Below are 21,768 nucleotides of genomic sequence, written 5' to 3' on the forward strand. Positions count from 1 at the left end.
AGTAAACCCTGACGACTATGAGACGTAGTGCCTATTGAGTAAACCCTGGCGACTATGAGATGTAGTGCCTATTGAGTAAACCCTGGCGACTATGAGACGTAGTGCCTATTGTATAAACCCTGGCGACTATGAGACGTAGTGCATGTCGTGTGAACCTTGGTAGCAATGGGCTTTGGATAAATTCCTTAGGTCAATTCTTAGGAATGAATGGATGAAGGATAGTTGATTCTTAGGGTAAATCCTTAAGAAATAAAGGAGATATGGGGATGGGTAATTAGGGTTATTGTTTGATGATTGAATATAATAATTGTACTATTGTGGGTTGAAAACCCTATATGCTCATCATGCTCCCAAGCCTGACCCACTCAGTTTATTTGTATCATAGGTATCGATACGAAGCTGCTTTGCACTGAGAGATTAAAGGAGATGTAAATCACTAGTGTAAATGAATGTATGTTCTGTTTATGCTTTTGGTCTGTATCGATTTGGACATCCTGAGTTTTGTAATAAAACGAAAATACATTTCTTTAAGAAATGCTTTGATAAATATTTATTATATTTTGTTTTGGGGACAAATTCCGCAACACCTTTTGAAAGATTACTCCGATTTGATTTCAAAAAGCATAAACGAAATTGGTCTTTTCTGGCCGTGAAATTGGGGATGTCATAGTTGGTATCAGAGCATTAGTTTAAGCGAACTAGGAATTTGTAGGATTTCTAGACTTAAACTCAGAATGCTAAGTGATGATTGTGAGATGAGTGTCTACTATATTTTAGACACGAGCACTAGTATATTTTAGGAAAGCTGCCTAATATGCTTTTATGTGCTAAATGTTATATGTTTTCCATATATGATATTATTTTTTTGGATCTATGGTTTGTTTCCGACCGGATCTGGAAACCTTATGTGTTTAGAATTCTAAGCGTATAGCTATGATATTAGAACTAGCATGTAAATGTTTTGGAGTGATCAAGAGGAATCTAAATATCTATCGTGAACGAGGATCTAAATTTCACCTTATTCGGTTTATAGATCAAATATGGCAAGAACCAGAAGTGGAGTTGGAAATGCGAATGAAAACAAGAATCAACCACCTGTGATTGAGCAAGTAGATGTTGCAGCAGCAGCACCTAAGCCAATGACAACGGCTGGGGTACAAGCGATGATTCAAATGATGTTGGATCGTCAAATGGAGGAAACTAGACATCTGCTTCAGCAAAAATCGTGAGTAACATACAATACCAATTGAAGAGCCCGAAGTGAATGAAGGGCAGTCGGAAGGAGGAAACTTCAGTGGGACTATTGGTCAAGCCAACCCACCGATTGTTAGGCAAAAAAAACTAGGATGGAGGAAACGATGGTCACAGATGCAAGTATAAAGATTTAATGGCATCCAAACCACCGTGTCTATCTGGAAGCCCGACACCATTGGAAGTTATGGACTGGATCTCCGAGATGGAGACAATGTTTGAGAGTTTCAAGTGCAGCAACAGACAGAAGACCGCTCTTGCAATTCCTCTGTTAAAATCTGGAGTATTGAGCTGGTGGAAGTTACTGGCTGGTTCGATGCCCAAGGGGGAAGCTAACAAGATGTCTTGGGAAGAGTTTGTGGTGCAACTAAAAATGCAATACTGCTCTGAGCAGGATCTTCTGGAAGTTAACAATGAGTTCCAAAATCTGAAGAAGGGAAGAATGAGAGTCACCGAGTACGCTACTGGTTTTACAGAAAATATGAAGCTTATTCCTTATCTAATTCCAACTGAACTCTCCAAGGTTAACAAGTTTGCCCAAGGATTACCAGCGGACTTTGGTCTGATAGTCAAGCTAGCAACCACTTTGAAAGCCTCCATCTGGGATGCTAAGAATTTCGAGACTCAGATAAGAGAGAAGGGTGTGGAGAGAGCTGAAGTTGGAGAGAAAAGGAAGCATGAGGGATCTTCAATGAATAACAAAGAAAGAAAATTCTCGAAATCTGGAGGAAGATATGAAGCTAAGTGGTGTGAGAAGTGTAAAAAGAAACACTCTGAGAAGTGTAGCGAGGAGATGACTTGCTACAAATGTGGGAAGACATGTCATTTCGCCAACAAATGTGCAGCTAACAAGAAGGTGTGCCACGGATGTAACGTAGAAGGGCATATTTCTAGAGACTGCCCAAAGAAAAACACATCGCCACAGCCAAGGGCATTCCACATCATCCTCGACGAAGCAGAAAACAATGCGAGGATTCAAAGATGAAGACTTCATATCAATATATAAAGTCTGTATCAGGAAGTGTAGCCTATTAGAGGCATATAATAAAGTGAACTTGAACCTTTGTGTAATCGTTTCAAGAAATAATATAAACCCTGGTTTTGTGATCTGATGTGTTGAATGATTGTATGATTTATGTATGGTGACTTGCTCGACTGCGGGACAATACTTGGGATGAGTATGAGTAGGTGTGAATGGTAGTATAGGCCTATACTACCGGAAGCACAGGACTCACACTTGGATCAGGGAAAGTCACAAGGTTACCAAGAAGCCAGTGATTGATTCCGTTTTATTCGGATATGTCATTACCATTGTTTCGGTAATGACTAAGCAGATGATTGTTATTCTGACCCTAGTGGTCGTATCAAATTGAGTCCGACTACGATGAGTTTGTTACGTGGTTCCGAGAACCGAGTTCGATGTAGCATCTGACTTAAGTCAGAAGGTTGAAATCAATGTGATTAATAGTATCGTGCTCCTTGTTAAAAGAAGTTTGTAGCTAGAAAGGCTACACGCTAAAAATGTGATTATATCACATTATAATATGAAGGAAGGTATATTCCGTTCTGGAATTTAACTCTAAAAGACATGAGTCTAAGTGTGGCATCATGCGATGAGAGGTCATTAGAGCACGACCCATCGTTCTGTTACAATAGATAAAGGAAAGTATTTATCCTAAGAAGAAGAAGGACTCCACAATAAGGACTTATTTTGTAACTTGAAGGTTATGATTGAAAGTCCAACATAGTACGAAAAGCAGATGCAAGATTTAGCATCATCTGCAGTCAGGAAGCCCTACAGTTAGATACTCTTTCAAGGAAACATAGAAGTTATGATTATTACCTTGGATGAAGAGATAACGTATGGAATCATTATGCAAGCCCTATTTCGTTGATGACTCCGGGACGTAATCATCCTAAGGGGGAGATAATTGTAACGCCCGCAGATTTAGGCTAGTCAATTTAAGGACAATGAGCATCAAAAATGACTTTTCGATAGAAGAGTGTTTAGAATAAATAATCTTAACCAAGTTGTAGTATATGTCACAAGTTTCCCGTACATATAAAGAACGCTAAAATCCGAGTTATAACGAAGAAGTTATGACCAGTCGAAGTTTCGCAACAGAACCGGCACGACACAACGCGACATAAATAGTGAATTTACGATGGAGAGATTTTTGGCCTTAGTGATCTAAACGAAAGTTGTAGAATACATTAAACCGAGAGTGTGCATAAAAAGAACGCCCAAATATGACTTCGTATGAGGAAGTTATGATTTTTCTAAGTTTCGACTTAGCAGTATGCAGACCAAAACTCGAATATGAGATCGAGTGATTTCTATCCAAAACAATCTAAACGAGAATCGAAGATCTCGTTAATAGTATCGCAACGGTAAAAAGACAGACGAAAACGGACGTTTATGAATTTTGAACGGACTTTTCCTGTCCCGGCCTATTTAAAATATAATAATAAAAATAAAGTCAAAATAAGCCGACGGAGTCTAAACGAGAGTTGTAGAGCATAATCTCACCTATGCGTGTATATAAGGAACGTCAAAAATGAAGCTCGTATGTGAAAGATATAAATTTCTGAAGTTCGGGGCGCGAACTTCCACACTGTGTCAGAGCTCACGACGTGAACTCTGAGATTTGACCCCTTCAGAGCCTGCAGACCCAAGTTGCGATGACGCATCAGATGATGGTCGAGCTCATGACGTGAGCACTTGAAACTCACGACGTGAGTATAGGATTTTTGCCCTATAAATAGAAATCGAAGGGCAGCCGACCATAGTTGCTAATTCATTCACTCTCTCACTCCCGATACCCTATCTAGCCCTCTTGAAGTGCCCCCGAAGCCCCGATATCATCACGACGCCCGAAGCGAGTCTCGACGCTCCGAAGATCCCGAGAAGAAAAGAGTTTCAAGCCGAAGCTCTGCCCGCGAGAAGCCCGGTGTGTGAAGATATCCCGGTTACATCAAAAGAATAGTACTTGAAGAGTCGTAGTGTTGTCCGAGCATCGTCTAATCAAGTAAGTGTGTAGTTACTTTCTTCTAACACATAAATATGAAGTATTTGTTATGAAATACGTGCTATATGTTTATATATTGTTGTTTATTTGAGATGAGTGTGGAATGGATGTTTTATATAGTTTTTAAATGATTTAAACTGTATATGTATTTATATCTATGAAAATGTTGGGTAGAACAGGGGTAGATGAAATAGTTGGTGTGTGATGAAAGATGGTATGAGTAAACCCTGGCGACTATGGGACGTAGTGCCTATAGAGTAAACCCTGGCGACTTTGAGACGTAGTGCCTATTGAGTAAACCCTGTCGACTATGCGACGTAGTGCCTATTGAGTAAACCCTGGAGACTATGAGACGTAGTGCCTATTGAGTAAACCCCGACGACTATGAGACGTAGTGCCTATTGTATAAACCCTGGCGACTATGAGACGTAGTGCCTGTCGTGTGAACCTTGGTAGCAATGGAGTTTGGATAAATTCCTTAGGTCAATTCTTAGGAATGAATGGATGAAGGATAGTTGATTCTTAGGGTAAATCCTTAAGAAATAAAGGAGATATGAGGATGGGTAATTGGGTTGATTGTTTGATGATTGAATATAATAATTGTAGTATTTTGGGTTGAAAAACCTATATGCTCACCAGGCTCCCAAGCCTGACCCACTCTGTTTATTTGTATCACAGGTATGGATACGAAGCTGCTTTTCACTGAGAGATTAAAGGAGATGTAAATCACTAGTGTAAATGAATGTATGTTCTGTTTATGTTTTTGGTCTGTATCGATGTGGACATCCCGAGTTTTGTAATAAAACAAAAATACATTTCTTTAAGAAATGCTTTGATAAATATTTATTATATTTTGTTTTGGGGACAAATTCCGCAACACTTTTTGAAAGATTACTCTGATTTTATTTCAAAAAGCATAAACGAAATCGGTCTTTTCTGGCCGTGAAATTGGGGATGTCACAGTTCAATACGAGAAATTTAAGATAGAGAAGGTTTAGACGCATAATCCTCCTTATTACTCCGAAAAGTTACTTGTCAGTTCTAATATCGTAATTAAATGTTTAGAAATCTGAACACATAAAATTTTCAGATCCGGTCGGCAATAGAACATGGATCCGATCAAATAATAGCATCATAAAGCATATAAGGCTATAACATAAATCATTTAGCACATAAAAGCAATTTAGGCCTCTAATCCTAAAGTAAGCTAGTGTGTGTGTCAATTCAGGTGTACTACCTAAAATATAATAGACACACTCCTCACGATCATCACTTAGCATTCTAAGTTCTAGAAATTCTACAAATTCCTAATTCGCTTAAACTAATGCTCTAATACCAACTGTGACATCCCCATTTTCACGGCCAGAAAAGACCGATTTGTTTATGCTTTATTTTAAAAATCGGAGTATCCGTTTAAAGAAAAGTGTTGCGGAATTTGTTCCCAGAAAACATGATAAACATATTATCAAAGCATTTCCGAAGAAATGTATTTTTTTTATATTAAAACTTTGAGATGTCATTGTCAATACAGAAACATTACCATAAACAGACCTTACATTCATTTAAACTAGTGATCTACATCTCTTTTAATCTCTCAGTGTAATGTAGCTTCGTATCACCACCTATGATATAAATAAGCTGAGTTGGTCAGGTTGGCTAACCTGGAGAGCACATAGGGTTTTCAACCCACAATAATATAATTATTATGTTTAATCATCAAACAATCAACCCAATTACCCATCCTCATTATCTTCTTTATTCTTCAATATCTATCCTAAGAATCATATATCCTTCATTCATTCATTCCTAAGGATCTTCCTAAGGAATAGACATGAAGTCCATCGCTGCCAGGGTTTATCTAACAGGCACTAAGTCCATAGTTGCCAGGGTTTTTAAATTACAATTGGTGAACACGTAGTTCAAAACATCTGGTGAACACTTAGTTCAAAAATACCTAGTGAACACTTAGTTCAAAAGTACTTAATGAACACCTAGTTCAAAAACACATACAGGTTACGAACCTGCTAACGTTCCACTGGACTATCTAGAATAGTCCGTGATCGTTGTCTATACTCTGCTAGATGAGTAGATCATCTTAAACATCGAGACCTCTCATCAATTTTTATTTCATCACACATCATATAATTCGTCTACCCATGTTTTACCCAACATATTTGTAGATATAAAATACATATATAATTTAAATAATTTAAAACATGTATAAAATTGTTCATCAAGCATAGATATCAAGAACACAGATAATATTCACATATTGCACGTAATTTATATTAAATACTTCATATCTATGTGTAAGATGAAATTAACAATGCAAACACCTTAATAGTGTGATTTAATAGAATCTAACTAGAAAAAGTCAGCAGTTCGTGATCGTCGGGTCGGGACGCAAAATGCCTTCAGCAAACGGAGAGAGATAAAAGAATTTGGTGTAAGGAATGAAAAAGTCGAACTTGCTATTTATAGGGTGTTTTTGGCTATCTCACGTCATGAGAATCAATGCTCACGTCGTGATCCAAGGCTGTATCATCTTGTAGACTTGCCATTTGCGTTTCTAGCTTCAAAAGGTGTCCGTCTGACTCCTCACGTCGTGAGAAAACATGCTCACCTCGTGATCCCTAAACTTATCACTCCGTAGACTTGCCATCTGAATTCTAGCCTTGAAAAGTGTCCATTTGACTCCTCACATCGTGAGAAAACATGTTGTGACATCTCCAATTTCACGGCCAGAAAAGACTGAATTGTTTATGCTTTGTTTTTAAAATCAGAGTAATCGTTTAAAGAAAACTGTTGCGGAATTTGTCCCCAAAACAAAATATAATAAATATTTATCAAAGCATTTCTTAAAGAAATGTATTTTCGTGTTATTACAAAACTCGGGATGTCCACATCGATACAGACCAAAAGCATAAACAGAACATACATTCATTTACACTAGTGATTTACATCTCCTTTAATCTCTCAGTGCAAAGCAGCTTCGTATCGATACCTGTGATACAAATAAACTGAGTGGGTCAGGATTGGGAGCCTGGTGAGCATATAGGGTTTTCAACCCACAATGTTATATCATATATATATATATATATATATATATATATATATATATATATATATATATATATATATATATATATATATATATTAGAACTCACAAACTTATACAATTTCACCAAAAGCAACTCTTATCCCACCCCATCGATCCTCACAACGACACGATCTAAACTCTCGTATTTAAAATTTTCCTCTTTACCTGATCCCTACTTACGGATCTAAAACTAATCTCTTCACCTGATCCATACTCACGGATCTAAAACTAACCTCTTGGTCTGATCCATACTCCCGGATCTAAAACTAATCTCCTGATCTGATCCATACTCCCGGATCTAAAACTGTGCCCAATCCATACTCCCGGACTAGGGACAATTAACTATGTCTTAATCCATACTCCCGGATTAATAACAAGTTTATCTCGTTTATTGACAGTATCGTTTTCGAGTCCCTCTCACAATACATGTCAATGGGTTTTTAGAGTACATCGGTGAACATCAAGTTCACAACACCTACAAGTTGCGAGCTTGCTAGTGCTCCATTGGACTGTCTAGAATAGTCCATGGTTGTCATCCCTACTCTGTTGAATGACGGGGCCATCGCTTGGGTCATCGCTTGGTTCATCGCTTGGCTCATCGCTTCTCACCATATCTTACCACTCATATATCATCGCTCATCTTTCATCGCTCATCACTTATCTCATCATTTTATCACACATCAACTATCTACCCATGTTTTAACCCAACATATTTGTAGATAAAAATACATATACAGTTTAAAACTTGTATAAAACAAATATTCAACACTTATTTCAGATAAACAAATAATGTATAACCACATAGCACGTATTTCATAGCAAATACTTCATATTTATGTGTTAGAAGAAAGTAACTACACACTCACTTGGTAAGACGATGATCGGACAACGCCTTGTCTCTTAAAATAATCTTTTCAGATAAAACCGGGATGTTTTCTCCAAAACCGGGCTTCACGCGGGCAGAGTTTTGGCTCGAAAACTATCTTTCTCGGGATCTTCGGGGCTTCGGGACTTGCTTCGGGTGTCGGGATTGATACCGGGGCTTCGGGGGTATTTCTTGCAAAGTAGAAGAAAGAAAAAGGGGTGAAGAAGTGGAAATTAGCAAATGAAATCGGCAGCCCTCACATCCTATTTATAGGGTGCTGAACTCTCGATTACGCTGGGCGTAACTTCAGAGTACGCGGGGCGTACTCCCTCTTCAACGCGTACGCTGGGCGTACTGGCTCGTCGACATGTACGTTGGGCGTACTCTTCAAGTACGTTGGGCGTACTAAGCGGATTAGATCGGATGCGTCATGGCTTCGGGCCCGAGGCACTCGAGTGGTGGAGTGGGGCGATGTGGCCCAATTCAGACCATGTTCATGAGTACGCTGGGCGTACTCCGCATTTCCAAACTTCAAAAATTCGTATCTTTCGCATACAAGCTCCGTTTTTACGTTCTTTATATCTACGCGTAGGTGAGACTATGCTCTACAACTTTTATTTGGATTCCGTCGGCTAATTTTGACTTTATTTTTATTATTATATTTTTAGCAGGCCGGGACAGGAAAAGTCCGTTAAAAATTCATATATTCTTCATCCAACGTCCATTTTCGTCTGTCTTTTTACCATTGCGCTACTATTAACGAGATCTTCAATTCTCGTTTAGATTGTTTCGGCTAGAAATCACTCGATCTCATATTCGAGTTTTGGGCTGCATACTGCTAAGTCGAAACTTAGAAAAATCATAACTTCCTCATACGAAATCAGATTTGGGCGTTCTTTTTATGCACGCTCTCGGTTTAACGTATTCTACAACTTTCGTTTAGATTACTAACGCCAAAAATCGCTCCATCGTAAATTCACTATTTACGTCGCGTTGTGTAGTGCCGGTTCTGTCGCGAAACTTCGACAAGTCATAACTTCTTCGTTATAACTAGGATTTCAGCGTTCTTTATATGTACGGAAACCTTGTGACATATACTACAACTTGGTTAAGATTATTTATTCTAAACACGATTATATCGAAAAGTCATTTTTGACGCTTATCGTCTCTAAATTGACTAGCCCTGATCTACGGGCGTTACAATTATCTCCCCCTTAGGATGATTATGTCCCAGAATCATCAACGAAATAGGGCTTGCATAATGATTCCATACGTTATCTCTTCATCCTAGGTAATAACCGTAACTTCTATGTTTCCTCGAAAGAGTATTTAACTCTAGGGCTTCCTGACTGCAGAAGATGCTCAATCTTGCATCTGCTTTTCGTATTATGTTGGACTTTCAATCGTAACCTTCAAGTTACAAAATAATTCGTTATTGTGGACTCCTTCTTCTTATTAGGATAAATGATTTCCTTTATCTATTGTAACAGACCGATGGGTCGTGCTCTAATGACCTCTCATCGCATGATGCAACGCTTAGACTCATGCCTTTTAGAGTTAAATTCCAAAATGGAATATACATTCCTTCATATTCTAATGTGATATAATCACATTTTTAGCATGTAGCCTTTCTAGCTACAAACCTCTTTTAACAACGAGTGTGATACTATTGATCGCATTGATTTCAATCTTCTGACTTAAGTCAGATGCTACATCGAACTCGGTTCTCTGAACCACGTAACAAACTCATCGTAGTCGGACTCAACTTTGATATGACCACTAGGGTCGGAATAACAACCATCATACTAGTCATTACCGAAACAAGGGTAATGACATACCTGAATAAAACAGAATCAATTACTAGTTTCTTGGTAACCTTGTGAATCTACTACCTTTCACACCTACTCATACTCGTTCCAAGTATTGTCTCACAGTCTCCAAGTCCTAAAATCACAAAACAATTTAACACATAGGAATGTGTCCAAATAATCATCAAAATTTCCCTAGACTCTACTAGGACTTTTTCATTGCGTATCTTCAATCATCAATTCTACTTCAACTCGATTGGTGATGGAAATACCAGATGATAGGACAACTTCAAGAATTACACCAATCGTTCCATCATCCTGCCAATCGAAAGTGTACTTCAGACGTACCGTACTCCTCTAAACGTAATTTTATTTTATCAGGCGTATTCTAAAGGCAAGATACCACTCTTACGATATCTTCTGATAGGTGTCGTTCATCATCATAAGCCTTTTCATTTCCTCCATTTACTTAATTCTCTACGAGTCTTCACCATGATGTTCTGCACACCAAAGCGGTCGTTCGATGTATCGAGATGAGAATATAGATAGAGGAAGGTTTAGACGCATATTCCTCCTCATTACTTCGAAAAATTACATGCCAGTTCTAATATCGTAATTAAACGTTTAGAAACCAGATCACATAAAATTCCCAGATCCGGTCGACAACAGACCATAGATCCGAACAAATAATAGCATATAACATTTAGCACATAAAGGCATTTTAGGCATCTTTCCTAAAATAAACTAGTGCTCGTGTCAATTTAGGTGTACTACCTAAAATATATTAGACACACTCCTCACGATCATTACTTAGCATTCTAAGTTTAAGTCTAGAAATTTCCTACAAATTCCTAGTTCGCTTACACTAATGCTTTGATACCAACTGTGACATCCCCAATTTCACGGCCAGAAAAGACCGATTTGTTTATGCTTTGTTTTTAAAATCAGAGTAATCGTTTAAAGAAAACTGTTGCGGAATTTGTCTCCAAAACAAAATATAATAAATATTTATCAAAGCATTTCTTAAAGAAATGTATTTTCGTGTTATTACAAAACTCGGGATGTCCACATCGATACAGACCAAAAGCATAAACAGAACATACATTCATTTACACTAGTGATTTACATCTCCTTTAATCTCTCAATGCAAAGCAGTTTCGTATCGATACCTGTGATACAAATAAACTCAGTGGGTAAGGCTTGGGAGCCTGGTGAGCATATAGGGTTTTCAACCCACAATGTTATATCATATATATATATATATATATATATATATATATATATATATATATATATATATATATATATATATTAGAACTCACAAACTTATACAATTTCACCATATAAAAGCAACTCTTATCCCACCCCATCGATGCTCACAACGACACGATCTAAACTCTCGTATTTAAAATTTTCCTCTTTACCTGATCCATACTCATGGATCTAAAACTAACCTCTTGGTCTGATCCATACTCCCGGATCTAAAACTAACCTCCTGATCTGATCCATACTCCCGCATCTAAAACTGTGCCCAATCCATACTCCCGGACTAGGGACAATTAACTATGTCTTAATCCATACTTCCGGATTAATAACAAGTTTATCTCGTTTATTGACAGTATCATTTTCGATCCCCTCTCGCAATACATGTCAATGGGTTTTTAGAGTACATCGGTGAACATCAAGTTCACAACACCTACAAGTTGCGAGCTTGCTAGTGTTCCACTGGACTGTCTAGAATAGTCCGTGGTTGTCATCCCTACTCTACTGAATGACGGGGCCATCGCTTGGGTCATCGTTTGGTTCATCGCTTGGCTAATCGCTTCTCACCATATCTTACCACTCATATATCATCGCTCATCTTTCATCGCTCATCACTTATCTCATCATTTTATCACACATCAACTATCTACCCATGTTTTAACCCAACATATTTGTAGATAAAAATACATATACAGTTTAAAACTTGTATAAAACATTTATTCAACACTTATTTCAAATAAACAAATAATATATAAACACATAGCACGTATTTCATAGTAAATACTTCATATTTATGTGTTAGAAGAAAGTAACTACACACTCACTTGATAAGACGATGATCGGACAGCACCTTGTCTCTTAAAATAATCTTTTCAGATAAAACTGGGATGTTTTCTCCAAAACCGGGCTTCACGCGAGCATAGTTTCGGCTTAAAAACTATTTTTCTCGGGATCTTCGGGGCTTCGGGACTTGCTTCGGGTGTCGGAATTGATACCGGGGCTTCGGGGGTATTTCTTGCAAAGTAGAAGAAAGAAAAAGGGGTGAAGAAGTGGAAATTAGCAAATGAAAGTGAAGACTAAAGCTGTAACGGATCGTTTTTAAAAAAATATGTACACTTACATGTCAACTTTAAAATGTAAGTTCTAGAGTTACTAGTTTGTTATTTTTAATGTACTCGTACTTTTAATTTTTTTTAAGTTATTATATATGAGCGGAAAAAATATTTGATGTCACTATAACTGTCAGACGTATGTCCCTGATTTTAGACGTTCCGTTTGCAACCTTAAACATGGGCTAATTTCTTTCTTGATTATTTTTTTTAATGTATTTTGACTATTTTCTATCTATGGTATATGGTCTACTAGTGGATATATGTATATAACTATTATTTGAGATTTTTTTTTCAACATTAGGACATGTTTCGATTGATTGAGTTAGGTATGATTTGATTTTACTTTCTTGGCGACAAAGATGGGATCGAATTTCACTTGGATATAAGTTAAAGAGGATTAAGTTTTAACTTGAAAAATGTTATCATTATGTTGTAGCTAGGGCTGTAAACCAGCCAAACGAATACGAGCGAGGCTTGTTCATGTTCGTTCGTTTAAGTTAGCTGAACAAATAAAAGAACACGAATGGATAAACGAACAAGTTTTCTTGTTCATGTTTGTTCGTTTAACAAATTACATTGTTTATGTTCGTTCTTTTATGTTCATAAACATGCTAAACGAACATAAACGAACGAGCATAACTAAACAAAGATAAAAGAAACATAATTGAACATATGACATATTAATATAATCAAACACAATTAAGCATATATGAACATAAAAGGAAGTTAGGTGAACGAACATAAACGAATGTAAACAAAAAACATAAACGAACGTTCACGGACATAACTGAACGGATGAGACCATTGTTCATGTTCGTTCGTTTAATTAAACGAACGAGAATTTGTGTTCATGTTCGTTCATTTATTAAATAAACGAATATAAACGAACTTCCAACCGAACGGTTCACGAACAGTTTATTGAACGTTCAGTTCGTTTACAGCCCTAGTTGTAGCAATGATTTTATTAAGAGGATAGAATCCAAGCAAGATCGTTTAAAGGAAAGAGTATTAGTATTTATATATTATGAATTGTTTTAGCCGAGAGACGTTTTTAAGCAAAACTGTATGTATGGATTATGATTATGTTGAATGTTAGATGGTTAGTGGTTTAATATTATATAATTGTATTAAATCTTTATATAGTTTGCATACTCTTCAATATGTTTAGTGGAATTTTAGTTAACGTTACTTGTTATTTTCTTTTAGTATTATGATATGTATTTTAAATAAATTTATAGATGTTTCTCTTTAGCAATTAAGCTTATTAGTCTTAAGATTAAATATATTGTGGTTGTAATATACATATATGACTTCATTGTGGTTGTACCAACATAACAATCATAGGGTATCATTAAACACTTTCATCTTGGACATCAAATACCTTTAGACCGAACCTGATTATGTGCTATGTGGAAAGTAGTATCTTAGTAGAATCAGAGGTAAACAATTTTAAATATACATACTATAATTTTTATTCAAACAAAGTTATTGAAGGTAAACAATACAAACGAATTTATTCAACACAAGAAACAAAAATCAAACTCTTCGAATATCACTTACAAAGCGTCATTGGAAAACCACCTCATAAGCATCATTAAACATTCATTTGGTTTATAATCCGGAGCAATGTGACCTCCTCCCTTTAAGAACAAAAATATATCAAACATCATGGTCATCATGACATGAAATGGTTCTTTTGCCTCATAAAAATGGCAAACTTTCTTTCTATTTCAAAAGGTTTACAAACATGTCATCAAGCTGAAATTAAAGTTTAAGTTCACAAGTATTGCTACATTAAAAAAAAATAGTAAGCCTTTTAAAAAATCCAAACATTACCATTTTCACGAGACAATAACACAATGTGGTAGAGAAGTTAATGGAAGGAAGATTTTGTACCTTTATAGTAGCAAATGTTAAGTTGTAGTCATTATGTAAATATTTCATAGTGTAGCTGCAAGAAAATAAAATAGAAAATCAGATTGAAACATTAGAAAAAAATTATAGAATTTAATTAATCTGACATAGTAAATCATGTCTCTCCTAATGAAAAAAACAACTAACCCGGCTACTTGTCCATCGACAAACCAAGGTCCCCAATCATTATTGACTAATAAATTTAGCGATTCAATCCATTTCAACGTACTCAAATAGGAAACGGACATGTCTAGATCTCCACTGCTCAAACAAAGAAGGAAAAAAATTCCACAATGTAAAGGATGTTAGTTTGATTTCAAGTTCTATATGTACTAAGTGCATGCATGAATAATTCGAGCAATAGTGACTATAGTTTCGTAAGCAATTAGTAACTAAATCAAGATATGTGACAAACACTTGGATAAAAATTAAGAAAGGTAACGAATAAAGGTAATACCTATATACAAGAGATCGACAGTTTTTATTAGCAAGGTGTCGATGATAGGCAACATTACTCCATTTATTATGTGTGTATGATATGGGTTCCTTGTCATAATAAAATCTCAAGCTTTCATTGCATCCCACCCACTCAATTTCATTAAATACCTGGTGGATATAAGCTCATCGGATTATTATCTTAAATTAGAATATAAAAAGAAAGATAAGTGAAAATAGTGGTGGAAAGAAAGAGTTATTACAAAAACATAGTTATATTGAAAAAGAAATTGATGGTCGACGTGTCTCTCAACCATTGTTGGATAATCGTCAGTATTATTAGTAAGCTTCGTGACTTAGAACAAAAAAAAATGCTGGATTTATGTCAAAAAGCTAAGATTAAATAGGCAATAAAAGGAGATGAAAACTCAAAATATTATCATATGATGAGATTATAAATAAAAAAAGACGACATCTTGCTATAAGTGGAATAAAAAATATGGAGTTTGGATTCACGAACTGGAGAACGTTAAAGATGTGTTATTTTTGAGTATTTTAAAGAAAAAATTCAAGAAATTTGATGGGGTTACGCTTCAAAACCGTAGCCAAAAGTTTAAAAGCCTGACTTTGGCTCAAGCGTATGCCGTCGAGTTGCCTTTCTCGGTTGAGGAGTTTCGTGAAGCCGTTTGGTCTTGTAGTGGTAATAAGTCACTATGTCCAAATAGTTTTTCATTTCAGTTTGTGAAAAGAATTGGGATATTTTGAAGAATGAAATTATGGATTTTGTAACGGAATTTTATTTTGAAGCAAAGATCCGATTTGGATGTAATGTGTCCTTCATCACGTTGATTCCAAAGATTTCAAGCCCGATGGTAATTTCTGATTATCGTCCAATTACTTTAATTGGTTTGCACTACAAAATAATTTTCAAACTATTAGCAAATCGGATTGCTAGGGTGGTAAATAATATTGTTAGTTTGGAGCAATCTGCGTTCGTTAAAAATAGGCAAATCTTCGATGGTCCATTAATAGTCAATGAGATTGTAGAGTGGCATAAGAAAAGAAAAAAAGATGGTGTTATTGAAAGTTGATTTTGCTAAGGCTTATGACTCGTTCATTTGGGATTACTTACCAAAAATTATGAAGTTTATGGAGTTTGAGAACAAATGGATAGGATGGATTAAAGTTTGTCTGGTGTCGGCCACAACTTTAATTTTGGTTAATGGTAGTCCAACCGATGAATTTTGATTGGAAAGGGGGTTAAGACAATGTGATCTATTATCTTCTTTTTTTTATATTAGCTATGGAAGGTCTTCATGTGGCGATTAAAGATGCGGATGATGCAGGTCTTATTCATGATTTAAAGCTTGGTAAAAATAAGTTCCCATTATCACATCTTTTTTATGTGGATGATGTTTTAATGACGGGTGATTGGAAGGTTTAAAATGTTGTAAATATTGTGTCAGTTTTCACCTGTTTTTAAATGGCTTCGGCCTTGAGATTGAATCTACAAAAATCAAAATTATATGGGGTAAAGGTGGATTTCGATGATGTCAACCACATGGCGATTTTGATGGGTTGTGTCGCAGACAAAATTCCTTTTTTGTATTTAGGGATCCTTGTGGGTTTAAATATGACTCAAATTCAAGGATGGCATGTGATTGTTGATAGATTTGAAAAAAAAAGTTGTCTAAATGGAAATCAAATATGCTTTTGATTAGTGGAAGGTCAATGCTACTATCGGCTGCTCTTGGCTCTCTTGGAATCTATTATATGTCACTTTTTTATGCCTTTACAGGTTAAAAGAAAGTTGGAGGCTTTACGAGCAAGATTTTTCTAGGGTGTTGATGAAAATTCCAAGAAGATTCATTGGGTCAGTTGGGATCTAACGATTGCTTCGAAAGAAAAAGGTTGTATTGGAATTGGAAGATTAGAAGCTTTCAATCATGTGCTTCTTCAAAAATGGCAATGGAGGTTTATGTATGAAAAAGACACGTTATAGGTTCATGTTATTAAATCAATCTGTCGGAAGAATGCATATATGGTGGGAGGTGTAAAACCTCGTGGGCAATGTATTTGGCCGAGGATTATGATGGCTTGGCACAAAATGAATCATAAAGGTATTGTTCTAATGTCTTCTTTGCTTAGAAAAGTACTTAGTGGCGAAGATATTATTTTTTGGGAAGATGTGTGGATTGGTAGTATTCATTTAAGGATTTGTTTCGCTACTCTAATTGGTCTTGAGAACAATAAATGATGCATGTTAAAGATCATTGGGTCGATAATTAGTGGAGATGAGATTGGCATAGGGACCTCCATGAGGATGTAGAAATTGATCAATTAAATGCTTTATTATCTTTGCCAAGTAACATCAAACTAGAAGATGGGTTCAATGCTTGGATTTGGGAATTTAGTAATGATGAAAACTTTGATGTTAAATATAAGAGAAAACAAATTGAAGATATTATTTTGCCGGATAGTGAAAGGGAGAATTCTTGGAACAAATTCATTCCTAGGAAAATTAATAATTTTTTTTGGCGTTTATCGATAGATAGGTTACTCACTCGTATTAATTTGGCTTATAGAGGTGTTGGCATTCCTAATACTTGGTGTTCGTTGTGTAACATGTTTCCGAAGACGATATCTCATGTTTTTTGGAATGCCAGATTGCTAAGAAGACATGGAAAGGTTAGATATGGACATTCCATGGGAGATGGGAATTGTGAACTTAATTACGTGGGTTGAATTTTTGGAAGTTTCTCACGTAAAGAAATAAAATACCGATGTTACAGTTAGATCTACTTGTTGGCTGTTTTGGAAATACAAAAATTGGGTCACATTTACGGATTCTATGTGGAGAAGAGATCCTATATTTGATTCAATTGTTGGTTTGTCTTTTTTTCAAATAGATACCAAAAGAATTTTATGTCTTGGGTTTCTTGGCTTCAAAACCAATTGAACTTTATGTTATTTCCCTAGCTTTTTGCTAATTTACGTTTATATTTCATTTAGCTATTCAAAAAGAAAAGATTATTATCCTAAATGGCACGATAAACATGAATATAGTTGATAATAAATTGAACTGCATACAAACCTCACGGACGTGAAGAGCCTCTCGCACATCTCTTCTATTAGCCCATACATAGGCGTACATCGGTTTATCCTGTAACAAGTATATATGAAAGATAAAAATCTTGAAAATTATCATCTAAAAAATATACATTTCTCTTTTGAATATATGAAACACTATCAACCTTAATATATTAAATTTATGTTCAATTATGAACATACCAATGTTAAACCATGAATATATATATATATATATATATATATATATATATATATATATATATATATATATATATAGTGGTGTTTATTATGATGACATGTGCAGAATTAGAAAGATCTAGTGAATCATCATGTAAAATCAAGAACACAAGGAGTAAATAAATCTTTGTAAGCTCATATTAGATCTAGAAAGGATATACAAATGGATTTGTACACAATTTCTCTCTCTAGTCTAACACTCCAAATGGTTCCTTTCATAATGGGAGTCACTCACTTCCTATTTATAGGAAAGACTCAACCCATTTACACATACAAGAGGGTAAGTCTAAAATACTACATCCAAGAGTGACTTTGCACCCTAACATTCTCCCCCTCAAAGTTAGGATTGGATGACCCGGCTTCAGTCTCCAACGAGCTAGCGCGATCAAGACCAAACTCCCCCTCGAAGTAACACCGGTCTTCAAATCCGCAAATGAATATTCGACAAACCCGAGAAGCTTCGAATACCCATCATTCTCCCCCTTTTTATAATCAAAAAATGATTATAAAACTCACTAAGGGTGAGAAGCGCCCGAGGAATAGTCTTCACGATACTCCCCCTTGATGTGTACCAAAAATGAATCACCAAAAATCTTGCACGGAGAAACAATCACGAAAAAGCCACAAAAAAATTTCCAATTTTTGACTTTTTGGGTGAAAGTTGCAAGATTATTCAAAAACCGGGTAAAAAATGTAACTTTCTGAATTCTGCAGGGACCCGTTGCGCCCAAAACAGCCAAATATGCAAAACTCTCCCCCTTTTCCAAAGCTGGGTAGAAAGCGTCAATTTGCACAAACTGTAGGGGCCTGAAATGTATTTTCTTCAAATTTAAGCAAAAACAGTCCTTTTTCGAATTTGGGTATGAACCGCCAAACATTCGAAGCCTCAGGGACTATTTTCGAAAATTCTGTCATTTGTGTTCCAAACATACGAAGAGTTGTCCCAAATATTCGAAACTTCAAAAAAAATTTCGAATTTGGGTGAAAAGTGTCAAACATTCGAAACTTCAATTAATTGTTGAGGTTGTCAAATATTCGAAAGTTCAGGGGCTGAATTCGAAAATTATGCTTTTTGATCAAAACATACGGAAATTTGATCATTCATACTAAGCCTTTTTCTATTTGTCAACCATTCGAAATTTGAGGGACTACATTCGAAAATTTTACTTCTTCATTCCAAACATACGAAAATTTTGCATCCAAACATATGAAAATTTTGCCATTCGTACGAAATTGTCATGTGACAAACATGTGAATCTTCAAGGACCATTTTCGAAACATTTCTTTCTTCTTTCTAAATCATACGAAAAATCCTCTATGAGAAGCCTATCCAATGAACAGTAATAAACAGTAACTTCTTTCTTAGCTTCATCCAACCTCTGAATCTAACATTTCGTTCTTACAGTTCTTCCAAAATCATTAACAACAAACTCAATCTTCATCACCTATCGATTTTGACTTCAAGTAAGGGACTTTAGTTCCCAACAACAGTCGATCGATTCTCGATTTCAACTGTAAACCATGGCTTCGCATTTTGAAAAAAAGCGTCGATATCAAAATCAACAATCCGTGACCATCGAATTTTCAACATCCAAACACAGTTCTTCGTTCCTTACAGTTCTTCCCAAACTATTACTTTTGAATCACATCCCCAGATCTATTACTTTGCCAAGACATTCGAACAATCCCAAGTCCAGTCTAAATCGATTCCTTTGTACATCACACTTCGTTCCATTCGTTCTTTAAATCTCAACATAAACTGATCATTAACCCTTCGAATCTTCATCATTAACAAATCTCATGAAAAGGCATCCATATATCATTCGAATATTAAACCCAGTTACAAAAATCTTCTTATCAAAATCGAATTCTTCAAACCCACAAAACAAACCTTCACAAATCGAATCTCCAAATAAAACTTGTTGTCATCCCAACCTAATTTCAGTTGAATTCGATGTGAGCGATTCCAAGAATGGATTTTTTTTTTTCGTTCTAGACACAAACAGCAACACCCACTTCGATTCTAAGAACCCCATGAACACAAATTTTAGTCAAAATTAGTTTGACTCCAATAAACATCGTTCAATCCTTCATAGATGCAAACAATCTAAAATCGAAACTGAAGAATATCATCGAAAGTCGATTTCAAACTACGAACTCAAGAAGCAGACAAAATCGAAATCATCCAAAACGACGTTGAATCAAATACGACTCCAAGAATCGGTAACAGAAACTAATTTCGATCCTAATTTCAAATTCGTATGAATCGAGTATCAATTTAATTACAATCTCACAGACAAAAGTCGACTTTGACTTTTAATGGACATTCGATTTCAAATCAACAATTTCGATTCAATGTTAGACACTTTTAGAACTGAATAAGAATGGAAGATATCGTAAACTTGAGCTTGATACATGAACAGTAACGAGTTATCAATTTGGGCCTAAATTGAACTCAATGAATGAACAGTAAATGATTGTAGATCTGAATCGAAACTGTTTGGGCTCAAAAGTATAAATGGATGAATTATAAAATTGATTTTGAAATCATCAATCGAATTCAGCGTTCATCTTGAAATCGGATGATTTATATGATTTTGGGCTCCAAAAGTTCTTGAACAGTAACAAATATTTGAGATTTGGGCTCACTAAAATGGATCGATGAACAGTGCATTTCAAAAGAGTTTAATTTGGATTTTGGGTTTAAATCAAAAACAATTTGGCTTGAATGAATAGTGATTTTCGAAAAAAAAAAATTGAGAATAAGATTTTGATTTTAAATTGATCTAAACAAAAATAATTGGATCAATCAATGGGGTTTGAAACGGTTTTGATCCAATGAGGCAAATCGATCAAAAATGAAAAACGCAAAATACGAATCGAAATCATGGATGTTTTGGAATCCATTTGAGAATTTGAGATACCTTTTTGACGAATCGAGTTCCATTTTCAACGAACGAATCAAATTTAGAAGATCTTGGTTCTTTTGTTGGAATGAGAAAATCTTCAATTTGAACATTGTACCACCCACTATGCGAGATGTATAACTCGTTCTTCGTGTTCTCATCAAACCAAGAACATCTTCAAAAGAACCACCAACACTTTTGGGTTTTGACTTCAAATTTAATGCAACCTTTGGAGATTGTTGCTTTGGAACCCAAATTTGCTTCACGGATTTCGACTTCACAACATTTGACGATTTTTGTGAGTAAACCCGCTTGTTTTTCCGATTAATCTTCTTCTTCTTTTTCTTTCTCATCTTTTTGCATCTTGAAGACTTGATCTCATGAACAAACCCACTTTTCACAACTTCAACTTTATGAGTTTGAATCAAATCTTTTGGAGTTTGATACTTGTGAATTTCTTGGATCATCGGCTTCTGATAAGGAATCATTCCTTCAAACGAATCACAAGAACACAAAATATCATCGGTTTGAACTCCAATCGAGCAAAAAACTTTTTCATCATAAGAATCAACTTGAACTCCTTTTTCTTGAACATCATGAACATCCGGGTAAGAAGCAAGAACATTATCACCATATTTGCATTCATCAAGACTAATTCCTTCAATTACTTCACCATCTTTCTTCTTCTTCCTTCTTTCATGATAAGTTGTTACCAAACGATCAAGCAACACCTTATGATTATCATGATCTATAGGATA

At 35.6% G+C, this 21,768-nt stretch overlaps 1 protein-coding gene across 3 annotated transcripts in view; it reads right to left on the bottom strand.

The window, feature by feature from the left end:
• Window positions 1–11,058: 11,058 nt before the first annotated feature.
• The window catches only part of LOC145114714 (serine carboxypeptidase-like 13), a 40,016-nt gene continuing 29,306 nt past the window's right edge, over window positions 11,059–21,768 (bottom strand). For 2 of the 3 annotated variants that reach the window (XM_079050793.1, XM_079050791.1), the window contains exons 10-16: window positions 17,872–17,940; window positions 14,800–14,948; window positions 14,490–14,603; window positions 14,325–14,379; window positions 13,989–14,068; window positions 12,141–12,330; window positions 11,059–11,222 (exon numbers count right to left, since the gene is read on the bottom strand). In XM_079050793.1, the coding sequence (XP_078906919.1) occupies window positions 12,189–12,330; window positions 13,989–14,068; window positions 14,325–14,379; window positions 14,490–14,603; window positions 14,800–14,948; window positions 17,872–17,940 (609 nt within the window). In that variant the 3' untranslated portion in view covers window positions 11,059–11,222; window positions 12,141–12,188. The remainder of the gene's footprint in view (window positions 11,223–12,140; window positions 12,331–13,988; window positions 14,069–14,324; window positions 14,380–14,489; window positions 14,604–14,799; window positions 14,949–17,871; window positions 17,941–21,768) is intronic. The other variant, XM_079050792.1, reaches the window with a different exon arrangement.

The sequence above is a fragment of the Lactuca virosa genome, chromosome 5 (assembly GCF_052849685.1).
Source record: "Lactuca virosa cultivar CGN04683 chromosome 5, Lactuca_virosa_CGN04683_v6, whole genome shotgun sequence".
Lineage (NCBI taxonomy): Eukaryota > Viridiplantae > Streptophyta > Magnoliopsida > Asterales > Asteraceae > Lactuca > Lactuca virosa.